General features: G+C 39.1%; 1 protein-coding gene across 3 annotated transcripts in view; it reads left to right on the top strand.

Annotated features, from left to right (window-relative positions):
* The window catches only part of VAV3 (vav guanine nucleotide exchange factor 3), a 148076-nt gene that overhangs the window by 78118 nt on the left and 50743 nt on the right, over nt 1-19215 (top strand). For all 3 annotated transcript variants that reach the window (XM_054285958.1, XM_054285960.1, XM_054285959.1), the window contains exons 16-18: nt 8185-8286; nt 9418-9518; nt 17790-17812. In XM_054285958.1, the coding sequence (XP_054141933.1) occupies nt 8185-8286; nt 9418-9518; nt 17790-17812 (226 nt within the window). The remainder of the gene's footprint in view (nt 1-8184; nt 8287-9417; nt 9519-17789; nt 17813-19215) is intronic.

Here is a 19215-nt window from a genome sequence, read left to right on the forward strand (position 1 = left end):
TTTCTGTTAGATGGCAGCATGTTGTGTGACCAGGTGAAATGGTGATAGTTGCACAGAACTGAAATGGTTGGAGTGTAAAGTAAGCAGAGCGCAAATGTAAGGCTGGCTCTGTTTGTAGGGACTGGGATCCTAAGGGTGAGTCTTCTGCATGTTACAGCAGGGAGTGAGGGCAAACATGTCTGGGACCAGCTATTACAGCGACCTGAGTGGGTCGCTGGGGGTGGTGAGAGAAGGACGAGAATCTTGTTTCTTGATCAGAAGGCTGGATTTATTGATATATGAAATATAATACATTATGACTATACTAATAGGAATAAAGAGAGAAGTTGCAGAGGCTGCTAAGCTAAGAATAGAAAGAAAGGAATCTATAACAAAGTTGTGTCCAGGGACTCTGTCCCCAGCTTGCTCCTGTGATTGGCCCTTAATTATGAACCAATGAACCAATCACAGGTGCATTCTATTGCCTTTCACAGCAGCTGATAATCATTGTTTACATTCTTCTTCTGGGGCCCTTTGCTTCTCAGAAGATACACAACCCCAAAGAAAGGATTTCTGTGAAAAAATGTCTGCGACAACCAACTTTGCATGAAATTCTTCATATGAGGTCTGGCTGAGAGCTTTTAGCCCTGTTTGACAGTAACCTATTGTTGTTGGATTGGTGGGCTTTTTGGTTTGGTTTTTTGAGTGGTGGTAAAGTTTTCCAAAACTTTCAGGGATGCTTAGTACCAGTTGTCATGACTGAATCTTAAGGTGCTTAAAGTTTTCAAAGGAGGTCACTTTGGCACAAACTAGGAATTTTAACTTAGGATGTCTTCATAAAAAAATTTCTGTTACCAGCTGGTATTTTAGAAATAGTTACATTACATCTGGATTTGCTGATGCATTTTCTGCAGGGAAGCCAATTATTTATACAGTAAGTAAACCTGGAATAAAAACTTCCGGTATCCAGATGTATTAACCTGTGCTGTTTCCTTTTCAATCTATGCTGCATGCTCACAGCATCAGATTTCACATCACATACACTTGAAAATGATCTTCAGCAGTTCGTGCTCAGGGTGTCCATAATTCTGAACAGTTCTGGATGGAGCATTTTAAATTATTATAAGCATAACATCGAGTGTAGAATAACATCAGCTCTGAAATACAAAGGTCTAACTTGAGGTTGAGAGTTGAGGAGAGTTCAAGGTATGGAGTTTTATCTGAGCTCCCTGTAGTATTTCTTCTTTTAATACTTAAAACAATTGCAATTCACTGCAGACTCTTTATCTGATACTTCATGCATCTCCTTATTTGTTATGCCTCTGGGCTCACAGGTGGGCATACATGCATTAACTGTTCTCTAAAGCCAAATTTTAATTAAGTGAAATGGATAGTCAGTTTCAAATATAGTGCATTTCCAAAATGATGGATGCTTTTCAAGCACGTACATACAACTGAACTCTGCATAATTTCTTGTGACACGATTGCTTTTCTTGGAGAGACTAAGGTGGGAAAATGATCTTTGAGACCTGACCTAAACAGTGTTTCTGTGAAAAGAAGTCAAACCCAAAAAGAAGCAGGATAATTAGAACTTCCTAGCATGTTTTTTTTTCCCCTTTTGGGGAGAACTGCCAACCCCAAAGGGCAGGCAGCTGTGGCACTGCACGGTTATGTAGAGCCCATGGCTGCTCCACAGCCTGTTTCCAGCCCAAAAAATTGTTTCATGTTACTCAGAACACTTCTGTGGAGTTGCTGCTGGAGGAAGGGAAGGTTCCTTTGCTCTCCAAGATGCCAGTGCCACTGATGCTGTGGCAGAACTGAGAGAACCTCTCAGTGATACCTGAGAGGTTTTTCATCAGTCCTCTAAGAACGACTTGATTCAGTCAATGTTCACAAGGCCTTTTCTTGCTCTGGATTGAACAGCAGTGATCTACCCAAGGTTATCTGGCTCAGCACCTGCTCTTGCTGATACCCTCTTGTTTTGCAGGCAATGCACTTTGGAAAGGAACTTTCTTGATCTGTTTACAAAGGGTTCCTTTTGCATTTCTCTTTGTGTGAAACATTCATTCCTTGTTTTCCTTTACATGCTGGGATTGAGCATGGATGTGCTTCTCACGTGCATATATCTGAGGAATGCCAAACTTTTTCACAAGATTTTTTTCCTTCCTGTAATACATTTTCCTTTCCAGTTTAAGAAGAAAAACAAATTTAATTTAAAAATATCTGAAGTTTGGGAAAGAGAAGTTGAGTTTTTAATTAAGTACTCCAGAGCAGCAATTTTTCAACATTAGTTGAATTGTTTGTAGTGGATTTAAGCAACACCTTTTCAGGAGCCTAGACCCAGGGAGGGGGAAAATCTCTTAAGGTCTTAATGGCTAAAGTCAAGCTGGTATTGAAAAGCTGCCTGGGAAGCAATAAAAAGAAATGGCCCTCAAAAAACAGTGAGAAAGAGAGAACTGGTCACTAGTGGAGGATAGCACTGGACCTTGCAGGTTGTTTGAACTGCAGTTACTAGTTGGTGGCATTAAATGCAATGGTAAATAGATTTATAACAAAAGTAAGAAGTATTTTCCCTTGTGCTGTGTTCTGAAGTCTCCTTCCTTAAACTCCTTGCTGGAGGTGAAACCATAAGATGGTAGATTTACAGTGCTCTCTGCTGCTGAATAGCTTCTTGTTGCTTATTTTGTGCTACAAGATTGACATTGCTAACCAGGAGCCAAAGGCTTCATGTTCTATTTGCTTCTACTCTTTGCATTTTCATAATGCCACTTTTCCTCTTTTGTGCACTCTTTTTCAGTAAAGGCCCTGTGGTTTGCAATTTATTAATTTCCTATTTAATATTTAAACTTGCTGTAAGGATGTAATTAATCTAACAAACGTAATACTTCATTTTATCCCTTGATTATATTTCTGTTAGATTTGGCAGCCTGTAAGTTTTCAGTATTATGTCCATGCAAGACAAATGTGAGCCAATAGTTCTTGGTCTCTAAGGCTAATACTGAAATATCTGAACTGCTAAACATTTAAGAAAGATACACTCAGTATAGAAAAATTTATAAAATAAGACTACAATACTTTTTTCATTTTTAATAGATTTAGAAAGATGTCCTTTCTGGAAATGAAGACTTAATGGGATTAATGGGATTTTAATATATTAATTTTCCACCTGGGAAAATAGGAGGAAGGGGCTATATACCAAGCTATCTCTCAGCCTTTTATTTATTCTCTTGGGAAACATCTGTATTAATTACATATTTTGTAGAAAAGATTGAGTTTTGTGGCTGAGTGTTCAGTAATTTTCTTGATGCATTTTATTTTGTAAGCCCTACCTGTGTAGAGGAAGTTAAACGGACAGTAAAAGAATATTTCTGCCTACCCCCCCGAAGATGCTGTAATTTATTTGTTTATTCCAACCTATTGTGGAAGGTACTCTGTATAGTTTTCCTTGTAGGAAACAAACACGAATGTAAGAATGCTGATAAACCCTAAATTGTTGCTATAAGAGAGCCAAATGCCTGTGGTGTTCTACTGCTCTTCAGACACATGCTGATATAAATGTCTTCCCATCAGAATATGGTTTTGTTATGGAAGGAAATGACAGTAACAAATCTGATCTAAGTTGCTTGATACTAATGATGTACACTTCATTGCATATCATTGGCAACACTTTAGATCAAAGATAATCAAAGTTCAGAGTTGTGAAATAGATCATAGGATTTACAGAGTTGGATATGTCAAGATTGCCAAGGTTCTTTTTTTTTGGACTTAAGTATTTGTCTTTTGATTGTGACATATTTGTGTTTTGAGGGTTAAGCACGAGTTTTAAGTCTTTGATGTGTTATCCCAGCTGCTAGTGTGAGAAGATTGTAGTTTAAACTGTTTGATTTGTTTTATATGAACAATTATTTTTGATATTTTGAGGCAGGCTAGTCAAGAGAATTTATTCCTTGTTCTGTAGGCATTGGAATAAGCTCCTAGATGTCTTGTCTGACAAGACAATTTTGGGCTATCTGTATCATTAGTCTGTGGTCAGCTGTGCCATTAATCTAGGCAAAGATGATTACTGGAATGGATTTTGTCTGCAGAAGCTTGTGGGGGCTGGTTGATAACGTGACACTTTCTGACACCATTTATAAAGGTGTTGCATTATGTGGGTGGGATGAGATTGGCCTATGATCAATTTACTCTTCTGAAAAGAACAAGTAGAAAGAAATGGCACTGCAGATGTGGAGAGAATATTTTTAGAAGGGGAATATTTCATATGCACAAGGAGTGCTCCAAAGGCTGATGATATGAAGGGCGATTGAATAAGACACCTGGGTAGCTCTTTTCTACACTGGACTTGCAAAACTTTAAAGACAAAGGGACTGCTCGGAGATGGAGGACTGACTGAAGAAGATGGCCATTCTGCCCCTGGAACTGTGGCTCCTGTGGCTTGTGCTGAGACAAGAATTGCATGTCCAAGTGACAGAGACTCGTGAGATCCACACCTGCAGGTCTCTGGCTTGGTGGTGTAGCAGTGAATTGGTCCCAGTGGGACTAATATTCTGGAAGTAAATTGAAAAGAGAAAGCTTTGCTCAGGAGGCTCAGGGGCAGCCCAAGGACATTGCAGTAGTGACTGGAGTAAATCTGGTTATGGGGTTCCAGCAGTGTGCAAGAGAGGACGCTTGTGGTTGTCCCTTATAAAAGCTCTGGTGCTGAATTGAGGAGAGAATTGGAAAAATTGTCCTAATAACATATTCACATTGACATTTTGTCTCTGCTAGAGTGAGGAAGTTAAAACTGCTTGGGGAGAAAGTAGAAGAGACAAAGGGAAAGTATTTTTTCCTCCCCACCTTGCTGTTGCTCGTAAAAAAAAGTTTTACAATAGAACAAGGAACATATTCTGTGTCACTATTTACTTCAGATTAAGTATTTTTGGTGTATGGGTGACTTCCTGCTCTGGCCAGTCATCAAGATTGTTTGACAGCAGAAATAGAAAAATTCTTTTGCTGCCTAGGGTACCTCATAATAGCAGTGGTTGTGGTGGAAGGGACTGAGGAGTCTGCAGGAGGGCTTGGCTGTCCCACTGTGATAGTGAAGGAAACCAGTGTAAGACCCAAAATAAATCTTGTTAATTGTTTCAATACTTTTGAATTTTGCTAACAATTGCATCTGGCTTTCTTTTTTTTGTCTTCAACAAGAAATCCTTCTTCTACAAAGGAAAATAATATTAGGCTCAAAATTAATACTGACATAAATACTCAGGGTTTTTTCTGTCTTGCAATATACCCACTGGTTGGAAAGTAGAAGAGAAAAGAATTGAGAAGGATGAAATGTTGCCTTTACTGTGTTGTGAGAGCTCTGCCCTCTCTTCTGAGGATATCAGTATAAGGCTTCCATGCTGTAACCAAAAGAGCTTCTTTATGGTTGGACATGGCTTTGAAAAGTTGCATGTTATGCCATGACTTTCACATCAGCAACTTTACTTGCTGTATTTGAAAACTCAAAACATAGTATGTAATTTTTAGTTGGAAATGTTTTGTGGGGAAAAAATTGATATGGTCCTTGTGGTATTTGGACTTAGTCACAGATGAGCTGTGCTTAATCTCTAGTTGTAAACTTTCACATCTTAATCAAGTTGTGTTATTTTTGTTTTGTATTTGATTTTGGAAAAGAAATATATTGAAAACTAAAATATCAAACCCATAGATTCATTAAGTTTCTGACTTTAAATGTAAAGGCTTGCTGCTCCATACATGCTGCTATAGTGCAGCATCTCAGCCTTGTCTGGTGTGACTACAGAGCTGGACGTGGCATAATGCAGCATTACTGATCTGGTAGCAGAATGTGCAAGAGTCTTCCTGCCCACAGCACTGCACTAAGTGCTCTTCTACAGAGCTTTCCTTTTTCTACCTCCTCATTTGGAGCAGACAACGCACATTGATTTTTATTTTTCTGGGTTTTGTTGTATCACTAATTATCTTTCCGTGTTTACAGCACTCTGTCTCCAGAGCAAGCATACAATTTCTTACTTTGCCCTGTTCTTTTTGAATATTGCTTTTAATATAAAGAGGAATGAATACAGTGTATCATCTTTGTTCTGTTAATAGGAGGTATATTTTGAGTAGTTCATGCACTTCAATCTTTGTGGAATATAGCCTGAGAGAAGAATGAAGGAGAATTTTTACATATGGAAGAAAGTTGTGTAGTCACATTCATGTGTTAAACTACTGTCTATATAAGGTTGTAATGTTTTTTTCTTTTGATCCACTTATGCTTATTATTTTTTGAGATTGATTCTGTTCTAATTAAATGAATGGAATTTTTTCTTTGGTTTGTTCTTGAAAAATGGTCAGGTTGTTAGGTTTAATTTGATATGCTTTCAATCTCATGAGTCTTGCACTTTTGGCTTATACTTATGAACACACTTCTGCAAGATGTCCTGGTCTGAACCAAATGGTCAATAAAAATGAGCTTTTGTTGGGAGTGAAGTACTGCAACTTGTTCTAGGGATTTTTCAGGATTGCTTGGAGTGTAGCCTAAGAAGTTTTGGCAGCCCTCTGGCAGACACATGAAATACAGGCTGCACCGAGTTAACAGCCAAAAATAATTCTTTTTCTCCTGGTTTGAAAAGTTCTTGACTTTGAGATTAATTTTATCCTGCTGCTGTACTTTCCTGCTGTGGATGGGTAGTATGCACACCTGCTTCAGTTAGCAGGAGTTGTGGCATTGACATCTTGCATGTTAGAGCAGAGAGAGAGACACAGATGAGGTAGTTAAACCAGTACTGATTGTAAGGTTATTCTCAGGCATAGACGAAAAATTCCTTTTGCTTTTTGAGTACAGTTTCATTTTCAGCATGTTCATTTTCACCAGGCGGATTTCAAGATGGACCTTTCTGACACTGGGTACTTAAACAGATCCTTTCAATGGTTTTTTTGTAAGCCTTTTAATTCCATCCAGGAGGGAGTGATGCTTGCATGGTTATCCATGTTTCATTGCAGTTTGTGGCTGATCTGTATTTTAGTCTGAAAGCTATTTATAATACATAAGAATGAAACTTACAAGTATCTCCAACTGTAATGGAAGAATATGTAACTTTCTATGTTGCAGAAAGCTTCTGGTTTCTCCTTTGAGTACTGTAGGTTCTTGCATTCCTGCCCTCATTATTTTTTCCTATTTTAATTCCTTTACATCATGCCTTGCTATTTTTTGATAGAAAAATACCAGAAATTTATGGAGTCCTAAGCATTCTAATATAAATAATAGTAAAAAATTAATTAACTCTTACTATATTTTTTCTTGCCTGATACAGTCTAGATTAATATTAAGTTATGTACCTAGCATTTCAGCATCATTGATGTTGACAGTGTTAAGCTAGTTTGGGGATCTTCTTGAATTTAAAATAAAAGAAAAAAGGAATTTATTGAAAATGCCTATTCTCTCACTCAGTCTTGGAAATGGGACAGATGACAGAAAAAATGGACTAGATTACTTAATAAAATTTAAATCTGAAAACAGTCACTGGTACAACAAATGACGAGTGGTTTACATTTAAATGATACTCCTGCTTTTAAAAGGGATCAGTAGGGAAGGTAAACAAAACACAAGTACACTAGTGGACCAGTGCTTTGTATATAAATGTGATTTTTGGAAATAAGCCTGCTAGTAGTGTGTTGGTATCTTGGCAGTGTGAATAGTGATCTTTTATTTTGTTTAATTTACTGTGTGCATCTGCAGCTGTAGGCACTGTGCAACACATTTAAACAAGACTAACCAAACCCTGGTGAATATTTTCTTATTGCTTTGGAAGCATTCAGGTTATCCAGTATCTTGCTGCATAGTTATGACCTAACTGTCCTAAATTTGCTGCTAATGTTTTCAAATATGGTGCTTCTCAGGCTGTGAGCTGCTTTTCCTTTTGCATTCACATACTAAAATATTGTTGAGAATGATCCTAGTTACTCAAACAAAAATGAAAACCAGATGTTTAATTTTCTGTTTATTGTCACAGCTTATAGGGTATATTTAAGAAGTCTGCATAATATCATAATCCAGATTTCATTTCAAGGTGTTTGGTAAAGTCTGTACTTCTGGTTCTTGTCAGGAAAAACATTAAAGTCTAAATAAAACTAGTAGTTTGGGGATTAAGATTTCCTGCTGTGTATGTTGCCTCATGTTCTAGATTTCATTTAATGCAAATTTTCAAATTTTGTTTTTAGGTCAAACATCCGGCCAGACTATGCAGACACGAGCTTTCATGAGTTCAAAATGCACACCTTCAGTCGGGTGACATCTTGCAAAGTCTGTCAGATGCTTCTGAGGTATTGTAAAGGTTTTTTGGGTGCTGGTCTCCCCACTTTCTGCCCCTATAACGTCAGGCTGGATGGGGCTTTGAGCATCCCAGTGTAGTGAAAGGTGTCCCTACCCATGGCAGAGAGTTTGGATTATCTTTAAGATTATCCCAACCCAAACTCTTCTACGATTTTATGTAGCATATTATTGATATTCTGAAAAATGAAGCCACAGCATTTTAGCAAGGGCATTTGAGTGCGGGTGGTGCCTTTAAGTACAGGCATGGGATAAATGGACTTCAGGTATGCTCCTCCTTGTCATAATTTTTTTCTTCATTTAGCAATGCTTTTCCTGACTAGTTAGACTGACCTGTATTTTCAGAGGTTTTTTTTTTTTATTTTTTCCCCTCAATGCAATACAGTCTAAGTGACTGTGAACAGTGGTGCAGACCTGCTAAACTTAAAAGTCAGGAGGGCTAATTCCTGACTTTGGAGAAGTGTAGTTGAGTTACTGGGTCTGCACCAACTGCTGATGGTGTGGAGCAGCTGTTGTGCATTCAGGACTCAGCCCCCAGAATGCTGCCTGGGTTCTCCATGGGCCACCAGCTGGGTACTCCCAAGTGTGGTACAGAGACATTTAGAGGAAGCAGCTCTGAGTATTACCTGAAGTGTCCATGATATGTGTGTTTTAAAAAACTGCACAAATTTAAAGTCAAGAATATTTGCTGTACAGCCTAAAACCTACTTAATGCTTAAATAGACCTTGAAGCTTACAACTCTCTTGAACTGGATGCTGTTCTTCATGGTGCATAGGCAAATTCCCGCTGAGGTGAAGTGAAATGTAGAACTGTAGCAGGATGGATGCATAATGGTACAATTTCAAGTGTACTGTTGTGAAGTAGCTTTGGCTTACGTGGAAATGGAGGCTATTATTCTACTAGTAGTCTGAAAGAACTGTCTGGTTGTGATTTTGAAATGGCTAGTAGTGACAGAAAGCAGATGAACTGCTTGTTAGTTAGTTGTCACATTTTCTCAAGCCTTTAAGGACTATCATTATGCAGAACAACAAATGACTTCTAATACCTTCTGCCATGTCTCTTATGTCCTTTATGTGTGGAATTTGTCACCTCTAATGTATCACTACCTAATTTTATTTTACAGGGGAACATTTTATCAAGGCTATTTATGTTCTAAGTGTGGAGCTGGAGCGCACAAAGAATGTTTAGGAAGACTAGACAATTGTGGCAGGGCTAATTTAGGTGGTAAGTCATTTTAATTGTTAGAATACCATTTTTAATTAGGACATAAAACTTGCTAGATATAATTAAGGTTTAATTTACCTCTAATTTGTGTTTATTGTAACATGCGTACTTGTGAAGCTACCATTTATAAGCACAATTAGAATTGCATTTAGGATTCATACAGATTTTTATTGCTACTAAATTGAAATGTTCCAAAGCAGGAGAGAACTGTTACAGGTCAAACCAAATTTCTTCATCAGTGTTGTATACAACAAGGAATTGCTCTCGTTTCAGTTGTGGACTGCTTATAAATAACCCCTACAGTACAGCACATCATCTATCATCCTTGTACTTCTCGCTTTATGTCAAATTTTGTGGTTTCCTCTCAGTTCCTAAAGCTGTTTGTGTTGTCTCAGCTTCCTCTTTCATCTCTTTGGTTTCCATGGTTTCTGTCCACTCACAATATTCACAAAAAGGTGATTGATGGCTCTCTACTTCCCACACCTAAGAAGGATGTTTTTTCTTCTTTAATCAATTGCTCTGTGAATTTCTTCTCTGGCCACTGTCACTTTGCACTTCCCCTGTTGTTCTGCTCTTTGGGACTTCAAGGAATCTTTTGATTTCAACTACCATTTGGCCTCCCACAAATAACTCCAAAAATCTGACATCTTCCCGTTCTGCTCAGTATTATACCTGTAAATCTCTTTCTGACATCATGTGGATCTCTCTGCTAATGCTCAGTGTTAGCCCGCAGCACTGGCCGCCCTTCCCTTCCCTGTACCTGCTCTGTTGGTGGCAGTGAGTTTGTTACACTACTGCCACAGTCATAAAATCCTACTGACATTTTTGACTTTTCCCTCTGTCCAGCTTCTCAAATGTTCTTTTTTCTAAAGATGATTTTGAATTGCTGTTGTGTTTAAAAAAGAAAAGCCATTGGAGGCACATAATGATTTCTGGAAAGTGGAGTTTTATATGTTGGACAAGTTTCTAGTCATGTATCATTCTCACTACTTTAAAACCTTTGCATTCCTTTTCACAATTATTTTCTCATAATTTGTGAAGTTTCTCATGTCTCACATACTTCACATAAGCTAATGCAACCTCTTCCCTTGGGTTATTTTCTTTTTGACATTAGTATCTACAATCTTTGTAAAATGCTGTTGGAGAGATACTCTCTCTCCCACTTTTGAATTACGTGATGACTTCATGCACTGCTCTTTATTAAGCTGCTGTTTCCAAATTTTGACTCTAGCTTGTTCCTTTCAACATTGTATAAGCTTGTTTCTGTCTTTGCCCCTGTGTGCATTACTTCTGACTTCTACTTGGCTTTTGGCTCTCTGTGCTAATTACCTGTCCCAGTCTTCCATGAAGTCAACAGGATGGCAGGCCCTGAATTTTGCTGGAGTCAGTAAACTTTTCTTTTCTCAGCTGCTTTTCTGTGTTACAGATCTTCCATGCTATCCTCCAAGTCTGAACTCTTTACAAATCATCTTTTTGTAGATCTAAAAACCATACAAGCAGTCACAGTATTGGTGACTGAAACCCCTTTTGGAACACAGACTTTTCACAGAACCTCCTGCAGATATTCTAAGGAAAGTAAATATTTAACATTATCTTAAAAATTGAATGTTTTAAAGCAGTTACTTGATATTAATAGAGTGGAAAAACAAACATGTACTGTTCTCTCCAAAAGGACTGTCTTCTGTGGTACAAACCACCCCTACTTCCATTTTTTTTCTTTGTCTTGCTCCTTTTCTTTTAATCACTTCTGTATTTATATTTTAATTGGATAGCTGGCACCCCAGGAGGCAGGAGCTTGTCTTTCTGTTCCTCTGTAAATATCTGTGGACACATATGGTGCAACATGCATCAGTAAGAATGACCATAAATGCCTAGACAAGAAAAGGTCTGATTTATTTTAATTTTCCTGCGTACTTAAGCAATGCTGTAGAGAGAACAAAATAATGGTAACATTCCTCCTTCTTTTTAGTGGAATAAATTATAATTTTTAAAATTCAAATAAGCAGAATGGTGGTTTGAATTTTACTTTAAATCATCTTCCTGATGTTTGTAGAATTATACTGTATTGAAATTGCAAGCAACTGGATTGATGAGATCCTTTTTTGTGTTACGTGTTTTGGTTACATCCAGATGTTCAGCCCCCTGTCCTCTCTTCAAGCTTCACTTTCTCTTCTCAGTCTGTTTTTTCTTCTGTGCAAAGACTCTGTGATTGCTGCAGCTCTCATACAAGATAGGAGAGTTGTGTATCTCCTACCTGCTCCTGAGGCAGAAGGACCGGAGGTGCTGAGCTGTGTCTTTCCTTCATCTGCTCTGTGATCATAGCTGCAAAATCCAGCTCTGAAGTGCAGCCCTTGCTGTACCTCCCCTTCCTTTAACAAACAGTGAGCATGGAAAGGACAAGGGGTTTTGCTTACCTGGCTGAAAATGTGTCATCCCTCCACCTGATAGAGGGACTTAGGCCAATGAGTAGGAAAGAAAATACTCAGGTTTTTCTCTACTGCTTTCCACTTTTACTCTTTATTTGCCTTTTTGAAGAAAGAAGTGTTGATTGAGCAGTGCTGGCAAAATGTGCACAGACCGAGGAATGGTTTAAGGAGGAGCTTTACCAGTACTTGCTTCCCTATGTGGGCCTGAAAGGGATGAGACAATAAAAAAAATCTCTAAAATATTGATTAGTGCAGCTTCAATTTTTTTTTTGGAGCTGTTCCTTTAACTATTCCAAAGCTATACTGAGAAATGAGGTCTCCCATAAATTATCTTTCATGCTAAGCTATGAAATGTCATTAAAGGCATGCAGACATAAAGATATAATGTAAAATTCAACATCTTCACTGCACTTTGTGGAAGAAGCATGCTCTGTAGGCACAACAATCTAACACGTTTTTAATTTTGAATACTTTTCTTTTGAAATATTTAGAGAAATTAATTTATGGTAAATATAATATTTTTTAGCAGTGTCATTTGCAGCTCCTGTGGGGAATGAGCAAAGGCTTGTACAGCAGCAAAATGCCTGGAACACTTATTGTATTGCTATGTTTGGGCTGTTTTGTTGTGTTGGTTTGGTTTTTTTCTCCCCACATTATTTTCTAGGGGACTATTACAGCCTTTTCCACAAGGTATAATGTACATGAAACGGAATCATCCTTTTGGAAACTGGACATTATTATTCCCCAGTCATGTGGTATTAGTTATGGCCACAGACATGGAATATATATCTATATATGTGTAGATATATGTATTTTCTGTTTAGTCTGGTGTTCTGTCATTCTGCCCGTGCCATTCCAGATGCTTCACAGCAAAATGCAAATCCTCTGTGTGGTAGACAATGTCCAGGAATGATGCTCCTTGCTTGATCCTGTTAAACTTTCTTCCTTCCTTTTTTGGTGTTTGAAGAGTTTTTGCATCTTGCTAATGATTTTGCATTTCCCTTTTTGGAAATGTCCCACTGCAATTCAGAGTGTTAGAACAGTGAGTTCTCTGTGAACATGTGACTTCAGGCTTTTGTGAGAAGTCTTGACTGACTGCTTCTCTATGATAAATTATTTTGACTTCTTAATACTGTATTCTCTATATGGAACAGTTTCATTTTTTAAACTATCTTTTTATGAGTGTAATTTTTTCTATGATTCAAATATTTTTCATTCCTATTCTGTAAACCTCTTGTACTTCTAGAGGCTTATTTGAAAGAAGGTGATCAGAGTTCAAAGCACTGCAGTGGGAATATGCCATTAGGTTTCTCAAAGGCTTTTGAATTTTCCTCAGCATTTTCTGGTTTTGTAAAGTTTAAGGTTCTGTTTCCTTTATAGACCATGAGCAGATGTTTTTGTCAGCCTTTCTGAAATGATGCTTAGAACTTTCCTGAGTGGATTAAATCTTCTTAAATTTCATTCCAAGTTGCACTTTGAGAAAATTCAAAAGACACACATCCAAAGATAGATGAAACCTTTTGAATGACAAAATTATTAAGTGTCAGATTTAGATGATACACTTACGAGAGAAACATTGGCAAAATCTGAAGATGAATTGCTGTGTTCTCATACTATGCCTTATACACAAACATATGCCAGTTCTTCAGATGTTTTGCTTCAAAGAAGGCCAGTTCAGCACATTATAGAAATTTTAGTGATAAAAGATGCAGAGTTAATCAGTTGAATTAATAAACAGAACAAAATGTTTGCATTTAGCCCTAGGGTTTTCTTGGTTGCTGTTCCTGCCCTTGCTGTTCTAAATTAGCAGTGCTGGTTGAAGTCTTCTGTGCTTGTTTCTGTCATTATTGATTTAAGGTTTTTTTTCCCCCCTAAAATGCTGTCCTTTACATCCTCAAATAGTCCTCTACATTTTCATATATTTTACTTTTCTATCCTATCCTATTAAGTCCTATCACTTAATTTTTCTGTTATTTGGAATCCTTGCTAATGTTCTGATGAACTCCTGTGGGTCTTCAACAAGACTGTATGAAATCCTTAAACACAAGGATTAGAAAATGGATGGACATAGTTCTGTAACAGGCCATTTATAAAGACATTCTTGGTGTTCTTTCCTCTGCTGACTATGAGGGCATCTCCTCTCCCTTGTTACATCTTCTGGCTTTTCAGCTGCATTCCTGAGTCTCATTTCATGGCCACAGAGCAATTTGACTCCTCTGGTGATGCTCTCCCACTGGCTGGAAGGGGTTGTGTCTGGGAATGTTTTAGATTGGGGCCTTGGGTAAGCATGAATGAGTAAGACACACCTTTACTAGCCAAAGGGAGAAGCTGTATCCCTTGTTGTTCCCACTTCCATTGTACAGTCTGTTCTGTGTCCCTTGCAATTTCTTCAGAGGCCTCATAGGATTGATAAGACAGTATCACTCTGCCCAGAACACACTGAAGAACTCGTCTGTTTCCTAGTCTAAACCAGCAGAATGAACAATTCATTTTTATTTCCAGACTGGAATTTTTCCAAGTCCATCAAATTATGTTGAATTAAGTATTTTCAGGCAAATGCTTGCTGGTTCTACTGACTATTGAATATTTCAATTAGAGAAACCAGCAATGATTCTAGAATCTGAAAGTGTTTTGAATATTTTAAATATAGTGCCAAACCCACAGAATTTTCTTCTTTATATTGCTTTTCCCAGGGAATGTTAAAGGCGTGTCTCATCAGGTCATAAAAAGATTAGAAAAACATTAGCTGGTCATTTTTATAGTAAATCTTACTTAATTTATGCACGATTTCTTTCTCATTTGGATAATTTCTTTTGGAAAGGTTTTATATTTTTTTCGATGGAAAAGAAGTTTCTTCAGCTGTGAGATGAACAAAAAGACAATGTTGGCATATGAATGGGTTAAGTTTAGAATTGCTTTCATACAGTAATGTGCATGCCCAGTGATACAGTCCATGCTGTTCATGTCCTAATTGCTTGCTACAGCACATTAGAGATTATTCATGAAAAGCCTGTGGTCTTGACATCTCAAAAGAAACCAGCAGCTTTCACTATTTACATTTTTGCTGACTTAATCAATAGTTGCAAAGTTGCTGGCTCCCCTCCAAACCTCTTGTGTCAACAGAATTGACAAGTAAATGCTCAAATCTCACAAAGTTCAGTGGAGTTATAGCACTTTTTTAAAAACTGCAACAGAAGTTGAGCTGTATTGCTTAAGTAATGATTCTTGCTCAACCTGAACAAAAGCCAGTTAGGCCACTTGATATTTTTTAGGGTCCTACAGTGTGGTATATCTGGGTCACATTTCTAATTTTGTTCTGATTGAGCAATGACTGGCTAAATGACTGGAAAGGAACATGTAGTCCCACAGCTTCTTCCAAGGGATTTAGTTTATAGCTCCTGCATTTTAAATATTTTGAGTTTTGTTTTAAAATAGAAAGGTGAGTAGTTTATTACATATACTTTTTATTTACACTCTGTTTAGTTAGCATGTAGATCCTGCTGCTCTGTTGCATCCCTGAAGAACAGCTTACTCCCATTTTCTGAGCTCTGTTCCATTACTTACTGAGACCAGCTGCTGCTCCTCTTCCTTCTGTAGTAAAATATAATTATCAAAATGTGACCCAATGGTAATGTGGCCTCAGTGAATAAACAAGAAAAACCCCAAAACTCTACTGAACTATGGCATTAATTGACTGTCCAGAACTGAGAACTCACTTGATGATTTCATTGGCACACTGGTGCTGAGCGGAAACTTGAATTAAAGTTGTCATGTGTAAAATAGCTACTGGTAGATATCCTCAGGCGCTACTTTTTTTTTTCCCTCCTAAAAATAGAAATTAAGATTTTCTTGGTCTTGTACTTGTGTAATGTTTGGAAAACTGGTCTTTCATGAGGACATGATACAAATATTTCAATACAGAATATTCTGAAATACAGGCCTATTTGAACTGCAATGAAATAACAAGTCTCAGTTTTTTGAGTAGGCTTTTAGGTGGAAATACAGACACTGGATATTGTGAAGCCACAAATGGCCTTTTGGTCCATCAGTGTTGGTTTTATTTTAATCCAAATCTCTCACTTCCCTTATAATGAAATTTATTTTACATGAATGATCAGGAGTATTTGTTATCTTCTTATGTAGTGATTTCTTGAACTCAGTTATTCAGTTATTGAAAGTTAATCACTGAATTTCCTAATTATTCATTTTAAAAACCTTTGGGATGCCGAGATCACCAGATGGAACTTGTTCATCTAGTTGGATTGGGGATATTTTCTAGAGGTAAAAATAATATTCAACGGCAGTGTTTAAAAATCAGATTGATTCATTCCCATTGGAGGATAGAACACCATTACCATTTCAACTTTTTGATAAATGGCCTGCTGAAATAAATGTAAGTCTTTAGAATATAGACAAGAAAGAAAACCTACAAGTCTGGGATAGATGTTTTGGCCTCCTTTGCAACTACTTACCTGTATAATTTGCCTTCATTTCCAGTCATTGATAGTGCTGAGATCAAACATTCAAAAGAGGAGATTTTATTCAGATTTTGGCAAAAATTCTGAAAGGTGTGTCAGATTGTAAAATACCAAAATTTTATTGAATTTCAGCAGCACTCGGGCAACTAATTCCCTCAGGCTGCTTAGAAAACCTCAACAGACTACGTGCATCTCCTCCTTTGGGCAGGCTTATTTTTCTTCTCTTTGCTCACTCTAGAAATGCAGAGGGATCCCTCTGGATGGGTGGCAATCCCAGAGGAGCTGTCGGTGGCGGTGCTGGCGCGGCTCTGTGGGTGTACGTGCGCGCAGCGGTGCCAGCGCTGCGGGGCTGTGCCCGCCCAGCCCAGCGCGCAGCCGCGGGCTCGGCCCCGGCACGCCAGGGCTTCTGCTTTCCCACACTGCCTCATGGAGCCTTTCTTTGTGGAGCAAAAGTTAAAGTTTATTATTTGTTCTACTGTGGGCATGCCTTCCTGTTCAGAAGTTAGTGCAGTAAAAGTTTTCCACTGTCCTGAAGTGCACAGAGAGCAGGAATGTGCAGCTTGTGCTGGGCCTCAGCAGTGTGTGTAGTGTGAGAGGCAGACACAGGCAAATACAGCTGTGTGTGCTTTGGTAAGGCACCAGCCCAACATCTGGAGTGCACCCAAATACCTGCTGTCAGATGAGATGTTCAAAGGACACGTAGAAAAGATATCCTCTTTTGTGCCTTTTGTGATGTGTGGTGGTGTATGTACTGAAGTGTCACTGGCTTTATTCAGTCTTTCTGACGTCCCTCAGGATTTTTTCCCTAATTTTTAAGTAGTACCATAAAATTTATAGTAAAAGCAAATAAAGCAGCAGTGGTGTCAGTCTCTGGTATACTAATGCAATGCTGAATTGAACATGAAACACAAAACACTTTGAAGCTAAAGGTATACATTTAACCTTGATACACCTTGTCACACTGTGAAAAGACAGGGAAAAAAAAAAAAAGGCGTGAACTCGACTTGCAATCAACTGTAGCTTTGAGTTCCCAACGAGGCAGTATTTATGCATCAGTTTTGCAGTGTTCTCAGGGCTTGTCAGGGGTGGTGTCCCGGCCTGCCGTGCCGCTGCTGGAGCGTGCAGGTGCCCTGCAGCCGGAGCCAGCCCGGCCATGGGCGCAGCCCGGCGGGGCCAATGAGCGGCGGGAGCGCGGCGGGGTTTGCACAACAGCGCCCGGCGCGCCCGGGCTCTGGGCGGCTGCACGGATCAGGTGGCAAAGGAGGCAGCAGGGTTTTCTGGTACACACGCAGCACAGGCTGAGATTGCTCTGTAAAAGGTGCACAACTTGCAATCAACAATAATGCCAATTTTTACTTATGTTTCAGAACACGGAAACGTGAAACATGAGGTAAGGATTCATTTTCTTTTGCATGTGATGTTTGTTTTGTTGGTGGCATAAGAGCTCCTTATTACTCTGTGTACATGCTGCTGGAGAAGGTATGTTTTTCTTCTGGGTTTGCAAACAGATTTGTTTAGAGTGCTGTAGAAGTTGTCTAAGCAACAAGGTATTAATGATTAAATACAAATGTTTTCTGCTCCAAATGTGAACTAAACTTGCAGCGAAATGACAGTGCTGTGAGCACTGAAAAGGGTGGACCTTTTTAAGCTACAGGTAAGAAAACATACATTGCTTCACAACTGGTGGTTAGATCCTTACTGTTCCTAGACAAAATCCGGCTGTAGAGTTAAAAGTATTTTTTTTTTCTCTGCCGTGCCAGAGAACTCTGGGGTGATGAAGGATTGGCAGGGCAGTGCTTGCCTCTTCATGTGAAAAGACTATGTTTGCAGAGGTGTCCTGTGGTATGGAGTTTATGTAATCTGGAGAGATGTTAAAATGGGACCTGAACAGAGGAGCTGCTGTGATGCACATAGTGTGGCTTGCTGTCAGCCTAGGAAGGCTGCAGGCCACCCTGGGTTATTTTTTGGGCAGCTCCTGGGACCTCTTCACTGTTTTGTCTGTTTTGTCTGTCCCGTCTGACAAAATAGAGGCAGCACTTCAGACCCAAGAGTATTATAGCTTCTAGCGTGTATTTTAGATCAGATGTTTATGGTAATTGTTTAAATGATACAACAGTTATGAGCAGCATGTGAGTATAAGTGTTGCTGTTCTCCATAAGCATGGCTGTGTTTGATGCTGTTGCAGATAGGGGTAATGGGAGGATGTTATTGCTGACATGGCTGGTGCAGGGGTAGCTGTGTGCAGGCCTGACTGTGGCTGTGCTCTGATGTTTTAGCTGTTTGGGTGTCACTGTAACCCCAGACAGCAGTGGGGCTGGGTGAGGGCAGCTCTGCACCCTCTGGTGAGCTCCTGGCATGTGGGCCCCAGGTGGGCTCCTGCTCCGGGCAGCCTGCAGGGGATTCGTGTGGTGACAGGGGAGCTCTGGCAGAGGAGAGGGATGTGCTGCCTGTGCCCAGCCCCTGCCTGTGCCCTGCTCCCCTCACTGCACCCTCAGCCATACCTGTGGCCAGGTCCTGCCCAGTCTGTCACGTCTCTACCTTGATGGATGTGCACTCTAAACTTTTGGAATCACCGTGTGGTCCATTTTCCTGATGCCTTTCCAGTCCTGCAACTGGCAAGCATAGCTGGAGAGCTGTGAGCAGATCATCTGCTGGGTTTAGTAGACAAGACTGCCAGACTTCCTAAAGCTAACCATGGTGACCATACTGTGTCTGGAGGAAAAAATAGGTCTACTGTTTTTTTCTAGTTAGGAAAACTAAGACCTCCTTTCTGGAGCTATTGATTTGCTATTG

Source organism: Melozone crissalis, unplaced genomic scaffold, assembly GCF_028551555.1.
Source record: "Melozone crissalis strain CALT ecotype California unplaced genomic scaffold, PUWL_Pcris_2 ptg000045l_1, whole genome shotgun sequence".
Lineage (NCBI taxonomy): Eukaryota > Metazoa > Chordata > Aves > Passeriformes > Passerellidae > Melozone > Melozone crissalis.